At 46.4% G+C, this 21,450-nt stretch overlaps 1 protein-coding gene across 1 annotated transcript in view; it reads left to right on the top strand.

Moving 5' to 3' along the window:
• Window positions 1-21,450, top strand: part of SYNE2 (spectrin repeat containing nuclear envelope protein 2) — a 1,843,566-nt gene that overhangs the window by 286,895 nt on the left and 1,535,221 nt on the right. Inside the window, exon 17 of the mRNA XM_078660317.1 lies at window positions 10,855-11,019. Within this exon, the coding sequence (XP_078516443.1) occupies window positions 10,855-11,019 (165 nt within the window). The remainder of the gene's footprint in view (window positions 1-10,854; window positions 11,020-21,450) is intronic.

Here is a 21,450-nt window from a genome sequence, read left to right as displayed (position 1 = left end):
GAAGACACCAAAAGGCGCTGAGATTCCAAGATCCGGATGGCACCGAGGTGGTGTCTAGGAAGCTATGCAGTTGAGTTGTGTGCGCACTTGCGGCGAATAGGTCGAAGGCAGCATAACAATGTTTTCTGAATAGAAGACACCACAAGGCGTTGAGATTCGGTTACCACCGAGGTGATGTCTAGCAAGTTGCCGCACTGGTGTGGCCATCCTACAATACTGCTCCGAATAACGGCGTGGGGTGCCCGAAGGGGGGGGGGGAGGCGGCGTGAACGGGCCTTCCTAGGTGGAGGCTCGTCTGCTGTAGTTGGGCACCCCTTTACCGTTTCAGTTGCCATTCAGCTGAGTTTCGGCTGCTCTTGATGCTACAGCGACAGGCGGCTGCAACAGGACTCTCAAAATGGCGGCCTGTTCTTTGGATTTGGGCCTGGTCCACTAAAATGGCCCTGGGACACCTTAGAACTCGGACGCTCGATTTTTTTTTCCTTTCCTGTACATGCAAAAAAAGGTAAATGCCCGGTACGTTACACGCTTCATCTGCCACGATGAACTCTCCAGAGGAACCGAAAAAAAATATAGTTATGGTAACTATACCATGCATCGTCATATGGAGAGGTGGCACCAATTAATTATAGTGCTGCATAAAAGAGAGATTTGGAGGAGAACCCCTGACCTGCTAGTATATTCATCAAAGAAGTGGCACTGACAGCATCAGAGGCAAGGGAAACGGTCCCAAATATTTAGAAGAACTTTGGAAAGATTAAAATGACATGTTTAGATTGTGGCAAATTAATTTCATGTGGACAGATGAGTGTTACTCTAATAAATACAGCATATGAACATCATCATAGTCGATGGTTGGTAGAGACATTTTGACTATATCCTGGACCTGCCCGTCCTCGCCCAAAATGGCGCCGGAATAAATGGGACTCGTAACTCCTTGTTGTGTACTGGTTGCAGAACCTTGAAATCACGAGATACGTATGCAGTTTTGAAGCATATGGCGGGCGGGGACGAGAATTGATTGAATATTTCGACATCCCTATTGATATTAAGTTCTGATGTGTTATTGATTACTGTACTATTGAAAGTTCGAATTAACGTCACCCATGGTACTTGCCCGCAAATGTATATCTAGATAATTTTATTGTAACTGGCCCTGTCGTATTTTAATTATAAAATGTACGTCCACCGATTCCGTAACTGTTAGACACCTTAGTTCTTGCAACCTAATGGCCCGCCCGTTACGTTCCTCTACAGTGTAAATGTCTACTCATCATATACGATTACAGTTTGCTCCGTGGCAGGCCCACGTGGTTATAGGCTCGTATTTGTATAATGAAATTTTCACAATAAAGGTTTTTAAAAGAAAACATGGTAGTAGTATATACATTGGTAAAGTTTTTAATAATAGTCACTGTTTTAGAATCATTAAAAGGCAAGTGAAATAAAGCAGACCAATTACATGAAGGGTAAAAGGTATAATACGAAGGAACGCAGTAAAGATAAATGGTCAAGGGCTGTTGTGTTTTCTATTCCTGCAACATAAAGTGATCGATAAGAATCTCATATTCAGGCGTATCGGCGACTAAGACAGCAGGTCGACCCTCTTTTGCTCAACGGCTCCGTCATGGGACGAAGAAACGCTCTTTTTCTCGAAAAAAGAATATATTTTACTTGCAGGACAGTTGTAAATTTTCCGGGAAAGTACATTAGCCTGGAACATTATAACATATATTTAAGAAAAAATAATGTTCAGAAGTAATAAAAAGCGTAATTTTTAGGTCATATGACCAAGCCTTTCATCATTAGAATAAGAAAAGTAAAATGAACCAATGAAAAGTTTTATTAACAAGTCACATGACTTGTTATGCTTACGTTACACGCTGCGCGCCCCGGATGACTTCCGGATGCGCTAACGCGGCGCGTCATATGACGCATTACGCGACAACGCAGGTCCAGAATATAGTCAAAATGTCTCCACCAACCAGCGGTCGGAACACAACCCCTTTCAGCAGGCTAAATAGTTCTGTTAAATGACAACAGAAGGGACAGGCAACAAGAACCATCAGTCAAAGAGGGGAGGGCTAGTTCTTCTCTACCGGGTTACATTGGGGCGCTACCGGAACTGATCGAATTGGTAGTCTACAGTGTTTCTGGATGTTTCAGACTGAAGCTGGGGTTAGCATGAGAGCAGTACCATTTCGTAGCTCCGTCGTGGCCATTCCGCAACCAATCATGGCAGCCGCTCTTTATCGTTATTTTGGGCGGGGTGGGTGGCGGAGCCGAGCTATTTTGCAGCCATCATTGTGTGGAGTTCAGTTCATTTCACTAGTTTTGTATTTGTCATGAGGGGTTGTTCCTAATGTTTCTATTTTAGCGAGGTCAAAAAGAGATCCCGTTAGTGGCCTACTGATTTTGCTCGATTCCTTTTCTTTTTTTTTTACACGATTTTTCGTTATCTGCAAAGACTAAACAGAGTATTGCGACTCTGTGTTTGTTTGTAAATAGAGAATGAACCAAAGAGAACCAATTCTAAAACAGTAAATACTTGGATAACAATCAATCAAATGGAGAGAGAAGCAGGCACGACGTATTACAACGGGGGCAAAGGCCTGCGTTAACTACCCTTCACTATGTGCAAAGAGAGAGTACTCCTAATAGTAATGAGGGGGGGGCACCATTCAAAGCAGATCAGTGTGCATAAACACGAAAATGTTTTCACTTACCACGTACTTGACATTCGACAGCTTATGATATTTGCTAATAAAAAACCATTGAAATTCACTGAAAAAACCATAGGTTATAGATCATATATAGTTAGGAATTAGCATTTACAAAACCTTGAAAATTCACTGAAAAAACCATAGGTTATAGACCATATATAGTTAGGAATTAGCATTTAAAAAACCTTATTTTACTCACACAAAACCATTGAAATTCCATATATAGTTAGTTGCACTAACTATATATCGCGCACCCGCAATCCACTGCTGATGATGTCACATATTACATCATTCATGACATGGTCAGTGACATCACTGATGACATCACTGATGACATCTCAAATGACATCACTGATGACATCACTGATGACATCTCAAATGACATCACTGATGACATCACTGATGACATCTCATTTGACATTACTGATCACATCACTGATGACATCATTCATGTGATAATACGATGAACCTCTTCAGACTCTAATATAACCTTAGATACACTCAGTGTAAACAGACACTCATAGACTGTCACTCATCCATGGAGTTACTCAGACACTTAGTCAGTCATGCAAAGAATCAATCACACCTCCATTTCCTCAACTATACAGTTATACACACCTTACTTATTCAAACATATACTAAAACATATTTACTCACTTATACAATCCTGGATACAAGTTCACAATGATCCATACAGCCACTCACACATTCACTGGCTCTTATGCACAGTTATTTATATATGTCAACTCTCACATGTACTGTGTTTTACATATGTACTTACTTTGACATGTAGCACTGAGATATCCATTCACTCACCAATACACTCATGCACACAGTCAACCGCCCATACAGCTGTTTCCACATGCACTTTTGAACCCATACATCTAGTCAATCAACTGCTCACACATCTATGCAGAGAGTCATACACCTCCCAGCCACCCACACACACACTCAGTCTCCCATACAAATGCTTGGGCAACCAATCAATAACCCATACAGTTAATCATATAGCTAATGATCAACACATGCAGCAGTTTACAGAACAACAGACATAATGATGCACAAATTAAGACAGTTTAGTCACTAACCCATGCACTCAGTGAGACACATTTAATCAGTCACTCATACAGTCAGCCATGCCCCTACTAAATCCTTCATCAAGACACTTATACATCCACTCATTCTTCAATATGTAAGACATATTTTAACTTTACAGAATTATACAGTCACTGGATGTAGTCATCAGTGATGTCATCAGTGATGTCATTTGAGATGTCATCAGTGATGTCATCAGTGATGTCATTTGAGATGTCATCAGTGATGTCATCAGTGATGTCACTGACCATGTCATGAATGATGTAATATGTGACATCATCAGCAGTGGATTGCGGGTGCGCGATATATAGTTAGTGCAACTAACTATATATGGAATTTCAATGGTTTTGTGTGAGTAAAATAAGGTTTTTTAAATGCTAATTCCTAACTATATATGGTCTATAACCTATGGTTTTTTCAGTGAATTGTCAAGGTTTTGTAAATGCTAATTCCTAACTATATATGATCTATAACCTATGGTTTTTTCAGTGAATATATATATACATATATATATTCACTGAAAAAACCATAGGTTTCACACCAGTTATAGTTACCAGGAAATTTTACTCGCATAAAACCATTGAAATTCCCACGTTATAGTTAGTTGGACTCACTATAACTTGCGCGCCTGCAATGCACTGCTGATGACGTCACATATTACATCACTCATGACATGGTCAGTGACATCACTCATGACATAAATAATGTAAGTCACCCTTGAGGTAGGCCCTTGATAGCCCAGAGGGCAGGGTGCGTTGTATTTAAAATGTTGAACATGTACTTTTTAGTTTTACATTTCCTGGTAGTGAAAACCTCTTAAATTCATCTTCACTACTGCAAGGCCTACCTCTCCCACAGGATAACATTGGAGTTACCATATTACATTTAAAAAGCTGTAACTTCCAGTTGGGAACAGGTAACTAGTTCATGTGTGCTGTCTATGTAACTGTAATGAAAAATCCTCTATCATGGTAAAGTCAGATTTTAAATTACAATTTTTACAATGCCACTCTTAGAAAGTTGTTATTTTTTCTTCCGTAGCCACTTAGTGCCTGCAGCCTTTCTCTGAGTAACATGACTGGGTGTAGCTGACCGTGGGGTTTGTGTATTTCTCCTAGACAGCCACATACAATAGAGAGCTTAAGAGTGTCTGAATGGGCCATCACTGGTCCTCCTTACACTTGAATAGGCTTTGTCCTACTTCCACACAAAGGGGCTGCATACCCCTAGTAGTTAGCATTGAGCCACGGGCAGGGGAGGCAGGAAACCTGTGCACTTCAAAGGAAACCCCAAGGAGCTTCTCCCACATCAAAGGAGGCCCCTGGTATAAATATTGGACCTCAATACCAACTCTTTAGTACACTTCTGGACCTGTGGAAATTCTGCCCGGAAAAAGGACTGCTGTGCTCGTGAAAGGACTACGACTATGCTGGACTGCTGTCCTACTGGCCTACTACCTGAGTCAGAGGGATTTGGACCTGTATCTGAACCCAGGACTCCCAGAGTTACTCTAAGGGCTAGTCTTCTGGCCTCCGGTTCAGAACCACGGGAACATAACAGGCTGACAACCACCTGAACCAGCACCCAGGGTCTCAACTTGTAGTGGTCTTACCAGTTCTGGTGTGTTGCAGAAATTCTAGACTTTGGTTCTTAAGAGTTCTGGTCTGTCTGAGGTAAGAGGGACCCCTTCTGGTAGCCACGGTGCTGCCAACAAGGAAAAAGCCAAAGCAGACCGTGCCTTCTAAAAGGATTCCCAATAGGAAAAAACCCCGTAGAGAAAAAACTCTGATTGAAGTGAGACACCAGGAATGAAAAGGAAATAAAGAAGCTACCAGTAAGGAGGAAAGAGAAGGCAAGGAATCCAAACCAGGAGCACAGATACCAACAAGAGTGAGGACACACCAGCAGGAGCAACCAAGGAATTGAAGGATTCAGCCCTTTAAATATCCATGAATAGGACGTGACCAAACAGGAAAAAGAAGTGACCACACAGGAAGAAAGTAACCACCATCTTGGATAAGTAAAATGATAGGAAGGTAGCCATCTTAAATTGGTAGAGCAGATACTTCCCAATGCCTTCTGGGAAGAAGACTACGGAATCATGGGAAGGCAAGATGGCCCAAAGAAGAAATTAATAAAGAAACGTATATCCAGTGAAAGGAAGGTAAGAATATAGTGCCCTAACATGTGAAAATAGTAAGCTGCAGTTCCAAACCTGAGCTGCAGCATTCCTGTCATGCAAATTGTCAGATAACAGGTCGCGCCAAAGGTATGAGGCGTACCCGATACAGAAAGAGAGCAGGCATTGCGGGCCGCACCCGTGATGCCCAAAGGGAAACAGCGGGCCGCCGTGCAGCACTGCGGCGAACCGGAAGAAAAGACGGAGGCGCCACAGGCTGTATCGCGGCCTGCGAGGAAGAAGCGGGAAGCACAATGGGCCGAATCATGGTCCACAGTGCAACTCCCAGATCCAGATGGAGCAAGCCCCTGGCCATCAAGTGGTACCCTTGGGTGGCGTGAGAGAGGCTGAATTGAAGTTTTTGAGTGCTTCATAACCGTTTATGGGCCCGTTGGTGCCAAAACTTTTCACTCGCACAGCCCACCAGCGCAAAGTTACAGCATCGAAAAGCCCCACCTCGAATCTCTGGTCCGCCTGCTCGTGACCAAAACAGGAACTTCGCGCTTTAGAGACGTCATCCACAATACCACTACATCGATGACTGTCCACAACAAGTCTCTGCTCCTTGCAAACCCCTCGTCCACAAACAGGACTATTAGTGGCTGGACTGAAAAGGTAACTTTTCAGTTGGCCTAACATGATTCCTTTACCCGCTTTCTATCGTGGTCGGCCTGAACTTGTAACTTTCTCCCGATCTTGCATGACCAGATAGCCACGAGCGACGCATTGGGCTTTTTGGCAATTTCACCTAAATCTTTCAAATTGCATATCTCCGGTTGTACTGATTGGATTCTTGTTGTTTTGATCTCAATTTATTTACTACATTTTGTTCTAGTTTTCTAAGTTGGTGTGGGATTTTTCTTTTGTTGATTTTTCACTGTATTACTGTTAGAAGTGCTGCATAAATACTTTGCACATTGTCTCTAAGTTAAACCTTACTGCTCTGTGCAAGCTACCAGAGGACTGAGCACCGGTTAATTTGGGGTTTGTATGTGCCATTCCCAGACAAGGATTGTGGTTGCTGCTTGAACAGGTGTTCACCGCCCTCAACCAGTAACCCAATATCTCACAACGTTGATTTTATATAAGTTTCTTTCATGTTCATCTTTTCTTACTTCCCTAACGATGGGAAGAATAGGGCTTACCTCTATCTTCTGTACACACATTTCTGTTGCTGTCTTACCCTTGTTGTACCAACATGATTGCTCTATAGGACAACCAACAAACGTGTAGATTATCTGCATCACTGCATCCATGTTTAGTACTTCTGTTGTCTGTCTGCTTCTTAATTCTCTCTACACTCGAAGGAGTCCAACAGACCATGTGGAGAAAAAACAGGTGGTTCTTTCTTAGAGGAGCCGATTTTAACGGTGGCATATAAAGTGTTAAAAGATACTTGCCATAAATCTTCTTGCTACTCCTTAGGAGTATCCATCCCATACACACATTGGGGATTTTTAGGTCTTGGCTGGGGATAGCAGCGCACATGTGCTGCTCTCGGCATTCGAGAGCTTCTTGAAATCAATACGGTTGAGGAAGGGGACTTGAAGCCCCGCCCCCTCTTCCCATTGGCTTGGGTCATAGCTTAGGCTAAACGCTGGCAATCTATTGTTAAGGAGGCTTTGTAGTTCCTCCTTGTTGCCGCCCTGTCCACATTTGGCCCCGCCCACGGGGACTGGATCCTTTACTGGTGGCAGTACACAGGCTGTTTTTTATTGCTTTTAAAAAGTATGCTCTTGCCATCCATCCGTGTCAGTACTACACCACTATCACACACAGCTGGCAGAGATCAAGCTTTGTACCCATGACAGCGGCACCCGCAGCTAGCTACATCACAGACACGAAAACCAGCGACCGAATTAAAACATTAAAGCAACCGTGAACACGCCATGCTTACTTCGAAGATCTCAAAATAACATTGTACTTCAGGAATGGCAATTGCTCCTGGCTTCTGGATGGGTGGTGACAGTGTATTCCCTGCTGGGGTGCTCTAATAATGCCGCATAGCAGAAGGTGCAGGACGGGCGGGCCTTGCGCCTCCTCACAGATTATGTAGAATACACTGGTGAAGGGGGCGGTGGAACACAAGTCTCAGTGACGTCAGTGTAAAGGAGGAGAAAACTCACCATGATGTAATTATAAGAATCTCTGCTCCTGTGGCATCCTATGGGATCTCAACAATGACATTCTCTTAGTGTGTGTGTGTGCGCACCACACCCCTGCACCATGCAATATCTCACTGTGGTGCAGGTGCCAGCACTCTCAGTGTAATCCTGAGCACACCCTGTACAAGTAGCAGAAAGAGGGACACCGACTCTCTATTCCAGTGGGCACCTCCTCCGGTCAGACATGCACCAGTCGTGTGCACTCACTGTACATAAAAGGAAGGGAAAGCCCGCACAGCATATCAACACGGGCGCGTGTTCACTAACTCCATGCACCAGAGTCTTTTATGTGTTTTTGACTCAATAAAGAGGCGCATGGAAGATGCAGCGCTCAGCACCCTGTCATCACCGCAACAATCAATCTTTGATGGGCGTGTGATGGGAGAGGGGCAGACTGTGCTGGGCCATTTCAAGCACTGCAGGGCACAGAGGCGTGCGTGTCCATGTGTTGTCTTGACTCTGCGCCGCTCTTCTTGCTGCGCACCCGACCTTTGAGGAATGACTCTGCTTCTCCAGGTTTGTCTTACTTTCTGTGCCACCTGCTACCGTCCAATGGAGGCGGCGCAGAAAGCCTGAACTATTCCTACAAAGAATGATGGCCCCACAAGCTGTACTCCAGGCAATGTGCACCCACACATGCAGGACCCAAGCCCAGTCTTGTATGGTCTGCTTGGAACCTTCAATTTGGAACCTATGGCATTTAGGTGATCAGTGCTTAATTTGTAAAAAGTTAAGTGCCAGGACCCAAGGTATTTCTCATGGGGCAACTGCAGGTGTTGCAACCCACAAGCCACTTTAAATTTCTGGTTTAAGACCAAGTTTTATAAAAAAACTAAAAAAAATAAGATACATTAAACAATTAAATGTTCCATTAATGAACGTTGTTTATAAATTACACACACAGCACCACCATGTGGTGGATTCTCATTAGTAGGTGCCTGTGTTTAGAAATAATTGCCAGTGCTGAGCACCAGAAAACTCTACCAAAAATTAAGCACTGTAGATGATACGGAAAACCTACGTCGCAGTCTGACGTGCATAATTTCTCCTGTTTCACTGGCTGACTCTCTACAGCAGTGGCAGTGCTATCAATAGTGCAGCAGGTGCAGTGGTACCATGGCTTAGGGCTGGTGGGGGAGCCATTTGCTGTATTTTACTAGCTGGACAGGTGTGGGGATTTGGCATATGTCTTGTGTGCACCAGGGCCCTGCCGTGGTACCCTTGATACGCCTTCGTCAAATAAAGGACCGAAGACACTGGTGTAGGACCCGGTACAGAGAAATTATGCATCTGGCTGGCAGGTGGCACCCTCTAGCCGGCTGAGCTTCCTAAAATACTTGTAGAACTTTACAAAAGATAGGACACAATCCCTAGTACGAAATCCGACTGCAAATCTAACCTTGCGCAGACCAAAAGCATACCACGTACACGTTATTTCATTATCAAAAAAAATGCAATAGATCTCGTCTTTCATTAAGTTAAAGCCATTTGCTTTGCTATACAATACCATTAGCAAAGCAAATGGCTGTAACTTAATCAAAGGCGAGACCTATTGCATTTTCAATGCTTGTTTTGTTCTGCAGCTTCCAGTAGTTTCCAATACCACCATGGAACTTGCTTCTTCTTTTTGATCTGTCACCTCTTTGACATCCTGGTCAAGCAAATGATAGTTTTTATATCTATAAATGTTGCTTGTTTTTTCAGTCAGGCAACCCCAATACATTAACTCTGCCCCTTCCATCAAATGTCCCCATTTATGAATGCCTGCTTGCTTTAAAGAAATAGTTACCTGATCTCTAATACAGTCCATTGTACCTTGGGAGTCCCAAACTGGTGCCAGCTTGCTGTAGTAAGAGATACCTGTGTGGACCTAATAGCATGCCAATGTTTGGCAGCAGCTTGAAGCACCTGTAGGCATGCTTTCTCCAAACTTACATAAGAAGGCACTCCCACATATAGAGTCTCTCACTATTGTTTATAAAATACAACCAATTATTGTATGATCAGGATCCGCTACCATCATTTTGCAGGTTTTGAACTGGAACGCGCAACAATAATATTGCAGATCTGTCCCTTCTCCTTCTAAGTTTATTCCAGGAGATGTTGATTCCTTTTGAAGCCCATATAAAGCTACTAATCTTTCCCTGTCATTTCAATTATTTTATTGGCGAAACTTAAGGATATATTATCATATTAGAAAGTGAAATTGTAGAAGGCCATTTGAATCAGATTTACACTTCCATAGACCACCAGAGGTAAGTTTTACCATTTTTTCACTGACGGCTCTACTTCTGAGATCACTTTGTTAAGATTAACCTTTGTGAGTTTTTTTCAGATAATGTACCACTCGTATTCCTCTCCGGGTAGTTTGAGATTTTATTTTTGAGGGCTCAACCACTGCAAAGTGCTGCTAAACCACTCGTTTCAATTTTTGTCCTTCTTCTCATTTCATTTTTTGTATTTCTATCGTTCTAAAATATATGCCCATTGCAATAGAATGTAACTAAAAATAAGCAAGCTTTGGCAAAGCCAAAAAGGCTTACATTTGCAGTTTAAAGGCATTACTTTTTGGCTTTGCCAGTCTTTTTTTAGTAGTAAATAGGATGTTGCTGACAATTGACTATACAAAAATTAACAAATGCCAGGGCTGGGTTTGGGACTCAGGCAGTTATTTTTGGCATTTAAATCGTAGATTCCACCGGAGAGCCTCTCAAAATGGAGTGAGATACTCAGCTCTATTAATACCGCCGGACAGGATCTTATCAAAGTCAGCAATAAGCAGGTGGGAGCACAAATATACAATGAATTGAAAAAAGTGAACCGAAGATGGGAAAAGATCATAAAGAAAAACAAATTGGTAAGTTTGCCAATACAAATGTTCGTCTTCTGCTGGATGTGTTCTCTAACATGACCGCTGAGTTCATTTCTATAAATTGTAATTTGTTGGTGTTTCAATGGGAAGTTTAAAATGTGAGATTTCTCCAATGTTGTTTTCAATTATATTGCTTCATTTGGGTTACATGTTTATTTATGATAACCATCATTTTACATAGAAGTTACTTATATAGATCTACCATATTGTTGCGCTGTGAATGACGTGATGCTATTACTCTGTGGTACTCCGTCCTGACAGGTTTCAACCCAGGATTCAAACCTCGTACTTTTGACAGAATATTCAGCTTTTTGTTTGTGACATTGGGGCCCATTCTGGCTGCCTTGTCTTTTTAGGTCGAGCAGACGTACTCTCAATGCGTGAGCATTGAGAGTGTCTGCTCGACAACTATTGTTGCCCGTTATTGGGAATGTGGACACCAATGTGCACGAGCGTTTCCTTCGCAGTTTTCACCGCGGGAGCGCGCGTCTGACCCGCGCATGCGCAGAGTAACTCATAGCCATTTTATTTATTTTTTTCAGACTTTTATATAGCGCGAACTAGACCCGAACCGAATCAGGTATCAGAGCGCTTTACATATAGGCAGCCCCCACCCCTCTGCATGCACGCACGCACACACAGGCGAGCGCATGCACACGCAGGCACACACATACAGGCACATGGCACACATACAGGCACATGGCACAGACACTCGCTCACACACACCCCCCTCCCCCACAGTCACACACACGCACTTCAAGACACTACACGCACGCACTCACACACACACATAGACAGCCCGCCCGCGCCCCCCCCCGCACTCGCGCGCGCGTGCACATGTCCCCTCCCCCCCTCACACCCCACTCACCGAGTTCTTTTCGTGTGTCCCTCTCTCCTTCGGCAGGCAGCGGGTCATCCTCAGCAGCAGGCGGGGCTCTCCACGAGCACGGGAGCCCCGCTAGCTGACACGCAAATCTTCCAGCAATCTTCCGGCTGACGGGCACAGGAGCGCGGGGTAGGCTCCCGTCTGCTTCCTGTCTTTTTGCGGCCCCGCCCCCGTCCCAACACAGGTTGCCTGGCTTCCTGTACAAGCCGGGCTGCGGCGGTGAGTTTTTATTGTACTTGTTTTTTTTAGCTGACAACGACAAGAGCATTAGAACGGCTTTACCTTTCATTCAATACATCCAACACAATAATCTAGGTTAATAACCAACCGTGATAACAATATGAGAAATTCAGAGTGACTGTGCACACAAGCACGAACACAAACCGATTGATTTGGATATTTTAAGAGCAAGCAAACAGTATGTGAAAACAACGTGATAAATCCGTTAACCACAAACTTTGTATAGTTGCTTAAATCCATTTTGTTTTTTTTTGCGAGGAACAAGATCTTCAGTGATCAGAAGGGTAAACTTCCTCAGACAAGTTGGTGTGATACATAAAGGTCATGATGTAATACGTGTGTTTATGGTGTCCGGTAGCTTTGATGGGGCTCGGTTTTATGACTGAAGCGGATCCAGTTGACTGTCTCGTCCATGTGCCACTGACAGAGAGAACAAAGCGCAGACTGCGCCAGGTCCTGAGCGCAGACTGGGCGCCTCAAAAAAAAATTTCCTCTAAAATAAAAGACGAAGTTCAAGCTGCCGTATCCGAAAGCTAAGCAGACTATATTTGAGCTAAAACGGAGGATAACCAGCGTTCCTTAAGCTAGTCATCTTGAATGTCCCTACTGTTCCCCAATAGCAGGAAGTGACGCATCTCCTAAGTTGTGTCTCCTCATTCTATGGTTGCGAGTCATATTTCACGACAGAAACTACAGTAGCGCTTCACTGGCACCATATGTAACTGGAATGTTCGAGTCATTCATTCAATAGGGGTGTTCTGCAACATGCGTGCACATCAGAGAGTGTGCTTGCTCATAAAATCGGTGCATTCGTCCATTCAGCACAGCACAAGCGGCCCACTCTTCATGCTGTCAAACTGTACCTGGGCTCCCTTAACGCACAGGGTGCACAGACAGCCCACGCACTCTCACACACACTGCATGCATTCATAGCATACAGTGCGTGCACCCAAACCCCAAATAATGCACGATCCACTATCATAAGTGCATGCCAGCACACCATTAAAACAACATATGCATGCACACAAAGCAGTACATCAGGGGTGTCCATCGTAAGTCCAGGAAGATTGGTGCCTTGACACGTTTTCAGGATAGTCACGGACTATGTATCTATCACTGTCTTGGCCTCTCCACTCTTCCTCAGTTTCCGCCTCGCTCTCTCCTGCCCTTTCACTGTCTTGGCCTCTCCACTCTTCCTCTATTTCTGTTTCGCTATCTCTCCTGCCACTTCAATGTCTTGGCCTCTCCACTCTTCCTCAGTTTCCGCCTCACTCTCTCTCCTGCCCCTTCACTGTCTTGGCCTCTCCAATCTTCCTCTATTACGGTCTCACTCTCTCCTACCCCTTCACTGGCTTGGCCTCTCCCCTCTTCCTCTATTTCTGTCTCACTCTCTCCTGCCCCTTCCCTGTCTTGGCCTCTCCACTCTTCCTCTATTTCTGTCTCACTCTCTCCTGCCCCTTCACTGTCTTGGCCTCTCTACTCTTCCTCTATTTCTGTCTCACTCTCTCCTGCCCCTTCACTGTCTTGGCCTCTCCACTCTTCCTCTATTTCGGTCTTACTCTCTCCTGCCCCTTCCCTGTCTTGGCCTCTCCACTATTCCTCTGTTTCGGTCTCACTGTCTCCTGCCCCTTCACTGTCTTGGCCTCTCCACTCTCCCTCAGTTTCCGTCTCACTCTCTCCTGCCCCTTCACTGTCTTGACCTCTCCACTCTTCCTCTATTTCCGTCTCACTCTCTCCTGCCCCTTCACTGTCTTGGCCTCTCCACTCTTCCTCTATTTCGGTCTCACTCTCTCCTGCCCCTTCACTGTCTTGGCCTCTCCACTCTTCCTCTATTTCGGTCTCACTCTCTCCTGCCCCTTCACTGGCTTGGCCTCTCCACTCTTCCTCTGTTTCCGTCTCACTCTCTCCTGCCCCTTCACTGTCTTGGCCTCTCCACTCTTCCTCTATTTCTGTTTCACTCTCTCATTCCCCTTCACTGTCTTGGCCTCTCCACTCTTCCTCAGTTTCCGCCTCACTCTCTCCTGCCCCTTCACTGTCTTGGCCTCTCCACTCTTCCTAGTTTAAGTCTCACTCTCTCCTGCCCCTTCCCTGTCTTGGCCTCTCCACTCTTCCTCAGTTTCCGTCTCACTCTCTCCTGCCCCTTCACTGTCTTGACCTCTACACTCTTCCTCTATTTCTGTCTCACTCTCTCCTGCCCCTTCACTGTCTTGGCATCTCCGCTCTTCCTCTATTTCTGTCTCACTCTCTCCTGCCCCTTCACTGTCTTGGCCTCTCCACTCTTCCTCAGTTTCCGTCTCACTCGCTTCTGCCCCTTTACTGTCTTGGCCTCTCCACTCTTCCTCTATTTCTGTCTCACTCTCTCCTGCCCCTTCACTGTCTTGGCCTCTCCACTCTTCCTCTATTTCTGTCTCACTCTCTCCTGCCCCTTCCCTGTCTTGGCCTCTCCACTCTTCCTCAGTTTCTGTCTCACTCTCTCCTGCCCCTTCACTGTCTTGACCTCTCCACTTTTCCTCTATTTCTGTCTCACTCTCTCCTACTCTTCACTGTCTTGGCCTCTCCACTCTTCCTCTATTTCTGTCTCACTCTCTCCTGCCCCTTCACTGTCTTGGCCTCTCCACTCTTCCTCAGTTTCCGTCTCACTCTCTCCTGCCCCTTCACTGTCTTGGCCTCTCCACTCTTCCTCTATTTCCGTCTCACTCTCTCCTGCCCCTTCACTGTCTTGGCCTCTCCACTCTTCCTCTATTTCTGTCTCTCTCTCTCCTGCCCCTTCCCTGTCTTGGCCTCTCCACTCTTCCTCTATTTCCGTCTCATTCTCTCCTGCCCCTTCACTGTCTTGCTTCGGTTTATTGTATTTGCACAAATCTAATATCTTGGTCTATTCCTTTTCAATAATCAGGCATTTTTGTTTATTAGGTGTTTATGTTTTTGATGTGTTTATTTATAGGCACTCTCTATCTATCTATCTATCGCCCTCACTATCTATCGCCCTCACTATCTATCGCCCTCACTATCTATCGCCCTCACTATCTATCGCCCTCACTATCTATCGCCCTCACTCTATCTATCGCCCTCACTCTATCTATCTATCGCCCTCACTCTATCTATCTATCGCCCTCACTCTATCTATCTATCGCCCTCACTCTATCGCCCTCACTCTATCGCCCTCACTCTATCGCCCTCACTCTATCGCCCTCACTCTATCGCCCTCACTCTATCGCCCTCACTCTATCTATCTATCTATCGCACTCACTCTATCGCACTCACTCAGCACCACCACTCAGGGGCACCACAGCATCAATCTGTGCAACCATTCAACAACAACTGGTTCAAATATGTTCTCTCAATGTCTCAAACTTTATTACAAATGTCACAAAAAGATGTTAATATTTCACTTCTGTTCTTGGATTTTCGTCACAATAATATACACTTAACACAATCTTCACAAAAGTTATTTACAAAAGTTTAAGCTATTGCTATTATAAATTACAATAACTTTTATTTAAGTATTAATTATTTAAAAAAATTAAAAGCCATTGTTATTTGTAATACCAATACATCTAAGTCACGTAAATACAACACATATTGCATTACAAATGCTATAGGGGTCACATTTGCGAAAGTTATAACTATTGGCATTGTAAATGACAAAGCTATTAATTTAGCTATTTTCAAAACCAACACAGAAATAAAAGAAATTGCCATTTACAATACCAATAGCTCAAACTTTCCTAATGCGAGACCTATTGCATTGCAAATGCTTGTTTGGAAGTAATACTGCACCGTGATAATACCAAAGCCATGGAGTCCGGTTCTAAATTGATTGTAGGATTTCCTCCTCATTTTGAGGTTTTCATCGTAGAATAGGATATGGGAAATATTGGGTTTTACCACCAATTTTGGCCTATTCTGAAAGGTACAGACTTGGAAATTGAGGTATTTTCCCCATGCAAATTTCCCTAAGCGCTACCAGGGGCGTCCTTAGGCATGTGCAAGCTGTGCACCTGCACAGGGCCACCAAACCCCAGGGGCCACCACGCCAATACATATCCTTAATATAATAATCCTCTGAGGATGGATACATATTTGTGTGGTGGCCCCTGGCAGGGATTTGGCGGCTCCCGGCTCTATTCCACTTCCAAACACCCTGACCCCCCTCTTCACTGGCCTCCGCGCTCCGCCCCGCCCGGACCCCCTCTTTCGGGTCCCCCTACCTACGCTCCCTGCCCAGGGCCGCCATGAGCCTAGAGCCACCCCTGGCTCTACCTAGCAAAATTTTGTATGGAATAAAATACTCGGTGCAAAGATCAGGCTGGACTGTTCCCATTGGAACCGAACCAAGGCCGATTTGCGTTTGATTTGTTCCTGTCTGACGTTGCATTGTAGGCAAAGTAATGATGGGGTGGACTGCACCACGAAGTAAATGGCTGAGATTGTTAAAATCAAGCCACCCATCACCTTTTTGTTTTCCAGGGGTGAAATTTGGACATCAAATTAAGATTATTGTGAAACTCAGATTTGAGCACCTTTGTATTAACTGAATCCTAGGCCTATATCTAGACACATAGTTTTAAGCAGCTTTCAGCGTTTGAAATGGTTGAATAGAATTATCAGAGTAAGTGAGACTGAAGGATTTTAAAACACTTGGTTAGAATAGTTGGGTATTGCGTGTACCTTATAGTTATATCTTGCCTATATCGACACAGGCCCCTGTGGCTCAGTAGTCCATGGAGTTTATTGGATAGACATTTTTGAATCAGTTAATAATTAGTAAGGACTATCATTCCAATTTTTGAGGTGCTGTAACCTTTGCCAGGAACATTTTAAGGAAATTTTAGAACACAGACACCTTGAATTCGGCCTGTCTCTGTTTTTTGCTTTACCCTCATGCTACCCTCGTTTACTTATTCAGATTATTTGTCTGTGGAAAGATCAAGTCAAATGGCTTCACCTTTACCTGCCCACATTTAGGAACCATGATGGGCTACAGCAGAATTGTGGTAGCCATTTTGACAGACTGGGCTGTAGTGATCTCAGCATTGCGACGCCAAATACTTGCAGAAATGGGGCTAGAATGCAAAAAGTTGCACTCTGAAGAGTTAAAACTGTGTATTGTTTCAAAAGCCCGAATTTCTTTTTCTGTGACCTTTTATCTACATCAAAACTGATTTATGTAATGTAAAACCAACTCCAGTGCCTCTCACAGCTGTAAATGAACTGTACCTCTTACTGCTACCTTTGAGAGTGAAGGTTCCATTGTCTGACATTTCCAAATGTTTTGGCCAAATTAATGCTATAGAGATAAGTTGTCAATCTAAAAATGTAGGTATTTAACTTGTAATAAAACCTGAAATATTAAATCTACCTACGAAAAGTATATAGCTTGTCAACGTTTTCCTTAGCCAACAAATGTTTATTCATATTCTGTTGCATAAGCAACAAGCACAGCGAGGGGACAGGGGAGCAAGGACACCCAGGGGGCATGAGAGCAAGCACAGCCAGGGAACAGGAGAGCAAGCACAGCCAGGGGGCAGGAGAGCTAGAACAGCGAGGGGGCAGGGGAGCAAGCACAGCCAGGGGGCAGGAGAGCAAGCACAGCGAGGGGGCAGGAGAGCAAGCACAGCCAGGGGGCAGGAGAGCAAGCACAGCCAGGGGCAGGAGAGCAAGCACAGCCATGGGGCAGGAGAGCAAGCACAGCCATGAGGCAGGAGAGCAAGCACAGCGAGGGGGCAGGGGAGCAAGCACAGCGAGGGGGCAGGAGAGCAAGCACAGCGAGGGGGCAGGAGAGCAAGCACAGCCAGGGGATAGGAGGGCAAGCGCAGCCAGGGGGCAGGAGTGCAAGCACAGCCAGGGGGCAGGAGAGCAAGCACAGCCAGGGGGCAGGAGACCAAGCACAGCCAGGGGGCAGGAGAGCAAGCACAGCGAGGGGGCAGGAGAGCAAGCACAGCCAGGGGGCAGGAGAGCAAGCACAGAGAGGGGGCAGGAGAGCACCAGGGGGTAGGAGAGCAAGCACAGCCAGGGGGCAGGCGAGCAAGCACAGCCAGGGGGCAGGAGAGCAAGCGCATCCAGGGGGCAGGGGAGCAAGCACAGCGAGGGGGCTGGAGAGCAAGCACAGCGAGGGGGCAGGAGAGCAAGCACAGCGAGGGGGCTGGAGAGCAAGCACCGCGAGGGGGCAGGAGAGCAAGCACAACGAGAAGCCTGTAACCCTTTTTTACAGCAGTGTACAAAGCGCCTCAGAAGCAGCATGGCACCAACTGCCCTCAGCAGACAGGGGTGTCCTTGACTGATAGATATAGCAGGGGGAGGGGGTGCAGCCCCCAGCAAGAAATGAGCATGTCCGTCACAGGGAGCAAGAGTGGGCCTCACTGACTCGGATGCAGCAACACAAACATGGCACCCCACCGGGGACACCGTGCATCCCTCCTCACACACACACAACCCTTCAGGTCACTCACTGCGCACATTCCCTGCAGCCACCCCCCGGTCAAGTGCCCCAGTCTACATCATGGACAGATGCCACCACCACCCCCCAGCCCCACCCTCGGACCCCCCAACGAACTGGGGGGGGGAGCACGCCTCGAGATGACACGGGGTGGGAACGCTTGAAGGGAGAGGGAGGCCCCGTTAGCAGTTAGTTTCCTCGGGGTGGGGCGCAGCTCGAACATCAGCCGGGGAGGATGGGTGCAGGGGCGGATGAGCACCGCTCGGGTCAGATGAGGGGGCCGCAGACGCGGGGTGCACGGAGCTCGGATCACCGGAGGCAGACCGGGGGGTGGGGCAGAGTACAGATGGACGGTGCTCCTCCGGGTGAGGGGCAGAGCTCGGATCCCACGGTCCAGAGCCCTGCGAGAGTTGCAGAGTTTGGATGAACTGAGCCCCCACCCCCCGGTCAGCAGCAGACCCCGCATCACACGCGGCAGCATCGGTGGGGGTGGGGTTCTTGCAGAGTTCGGGTGACCGGAGCTGCTCTGGACGAGGAGCCGAGCTCGGATCACACGAGGCAGAGCTCGGATCCGGGGGCGGCAGAGTTTGGGGGACAGCACCCCTGGGGGTGAGCAGAGCTCGGGCGATAGGTCGGGGCGGCAGGTGACAGCGGAGCTCGAACCAGGGGCTTGAAAGAGGGAACGGCGGTCGGTGGATGTGAGGGGGGGGCAGAAATCGAAGATCAGGGCAGAAGGTGGCCGAGGAAAGGGCAGATCACGGGCGGGGGGTGCACACGGGTGGAGGGGGCACCAGCGCTCTGACCCGGACGTTGGGAAGGAGGGGGAACTCGGCCGGCTGGGGAAGGGAAGTGCCCGGGCAGGGGGGAGGAGTTCGGGTGAACTTGGGAAGGAGAGCAAGCACAACAAGGGGGCCTGAAAGCAAACACAACGAGGGGGCAGACGCACAATGAGGGAACAGACGCCAGAAAAACAATCACAACAGAGGCAAGAAAAGCGAGCACTCAACGGAGGACTTGGCAGCTTCTCTACTTTTTCCGCCGGTGGTCCAGCAGAAATGGCTTCCGAAAAGCCCCGACATTTTCGGATTCGGGGGCGTGGTTTTCTTTCTCTCCTCTTCCCATTGGCTGGAATGTAAAATTCCAGCCAATGGGAAGAGGAGAGAAAGAAAACAGAAAGAAAGTAAAAAACACATCCCCGAATCCTGTCGTCAACGGAATGACGCCCCTCTCCTCCAATGGCTGGCCTCCGTTTAGGAAGCCAGCCAATGGAGAAGAGGGTCGGGTTCAAGCCTCCATACTGTAGACATAAAGTCTCGGAGCGAGACTGCGCAAGCGCAGCCTTCGCTAGTCCAAGACCTAAAAAGGATGGGCTTCTCTGAAACTCCATTACAGCCTATATTGTCCAGACTAAGAAACAAAACTCTCAAGGCCTTCCACCTACTGGAGTGAAATGTGACTCCTGTTTGTACTTACTGGTGTTTACCTGTGTTTTGGTCCTAAATGAATGATATAAAAGCGGTGGCTGGAATGCTTGAAACAATTAAGCCACTGGTAATTACTGTAGTACACATTTCATTCCATCATTTTCTGCACTGTTACTAAAAATGTTCACCCACAACTAAATTAATCTCAACCACAGTATAGTCAGTACTGATGGGACACACCCTTTGAAAGAAAACACATGTTTTTGCCAAGCTGGGCCTCATTTGGGTTCCGGCATATGGCGTAGTGAGCTCGGGACCCATGTTTAGGCTATTTGTCACCTTTATGGTATTTCTCTGAGAAAAACAAAAAAAAACAATGATGGAGTGCTTGACTCAGCCTCATCCACTAGTCATTGGACTAGATCATAATCCAAACCATGTCCTTTTTAGGTCTTGCCTAGCGTTGCAGCGTATGAGCTGCTCGTACGCAAGATCTATTGTTGTTGATTTTTTGTTGGGCTTCTTTGGAAGTGGGGTTGGTGACCGCCCTGTCTCCCTTAGGCCCCGCCCACCCATAATCTGTTGCTCGTGATCCGTGCATTGTGTCCTTGCCTCACGCTTGAGCCCCCCTTCTCTCAGAGGCTTCCGCTGTGTCCCACCACCGCAGCTAGCACTTTCGTACAGCGTTTGTCCATGTGAGTGTTTTCAGGAACCTCTAGCCTGCTGCTTTGATGGCTTCGGTGTGCTTAGAGACATTGTAGGGAAAAGAGCAACGCAAACGCAGTTCACACAAGGTGCATTGGCCAGGACACCGAGCAGGCTGCAAACCACTCTTCACTGGGGAAGGAATGGTTAGGTCCTTGTGCACCTTTTGCACGTGCGATGCGGTTACCCAGAGACTAACAGTTTAGCGCTTGAGGCACTTTGCTACTGTCTGCATTTGATCATTTTGAATTTCCTTTGATGTAATGTTTCAAAAACTTTCCCTTAAGTTGCGCAGCCCCCTGCAGATAACACACGCCAAGGGCTTAAATCACAAATCAGTTTCGTGAAATAATAGATTATGTATTTACTCTGCTATTTTCTTTGCATTTTTTAATTTTTTTGCTCTGACATTGCAGTTGTATTTATTCTAACCCCCACCTTGTAACATATTCTTGTTGTCCTTTGTCTCCAAGAGCCTTTCTGATAATCACCCAGTGCACAATCCAAGAACGCCCACATCATTCTAGTGTTTACCAACACAGTGCCTTACTTCCCCAGCTCATAGAAGCTGCTTTCCCAAATATTCTGCCCTGTTGGGGTAGTGGGCCCTCAATCTGGGAACATTTTACAAATAAAAGAATGAGCGCATGTACTCACCAAAGACCACAGAATCTCTGTGTACCTGGGCAGCAGCAAGGTAGCCACCCTCGGTGCCCGGCCTG

Source organism: Lissotriton helveticus, chromosome 9, assembly GCF_964261635.1.
Source record: "Lissotriton helveticus chromosome 9, aLisHel1.1, whole genome shotgun sequence".
In the NCBI taxonomy this organism is placed as follows: Eukaryota; Metazoa; Chordata; class Amphibia; order Caudata; family Salamandridae; genus Lissotriton; species Lissotriton helveticus.
This window is presented reverse-complemented; position numbering and strand designations above follow the sequence as displayed.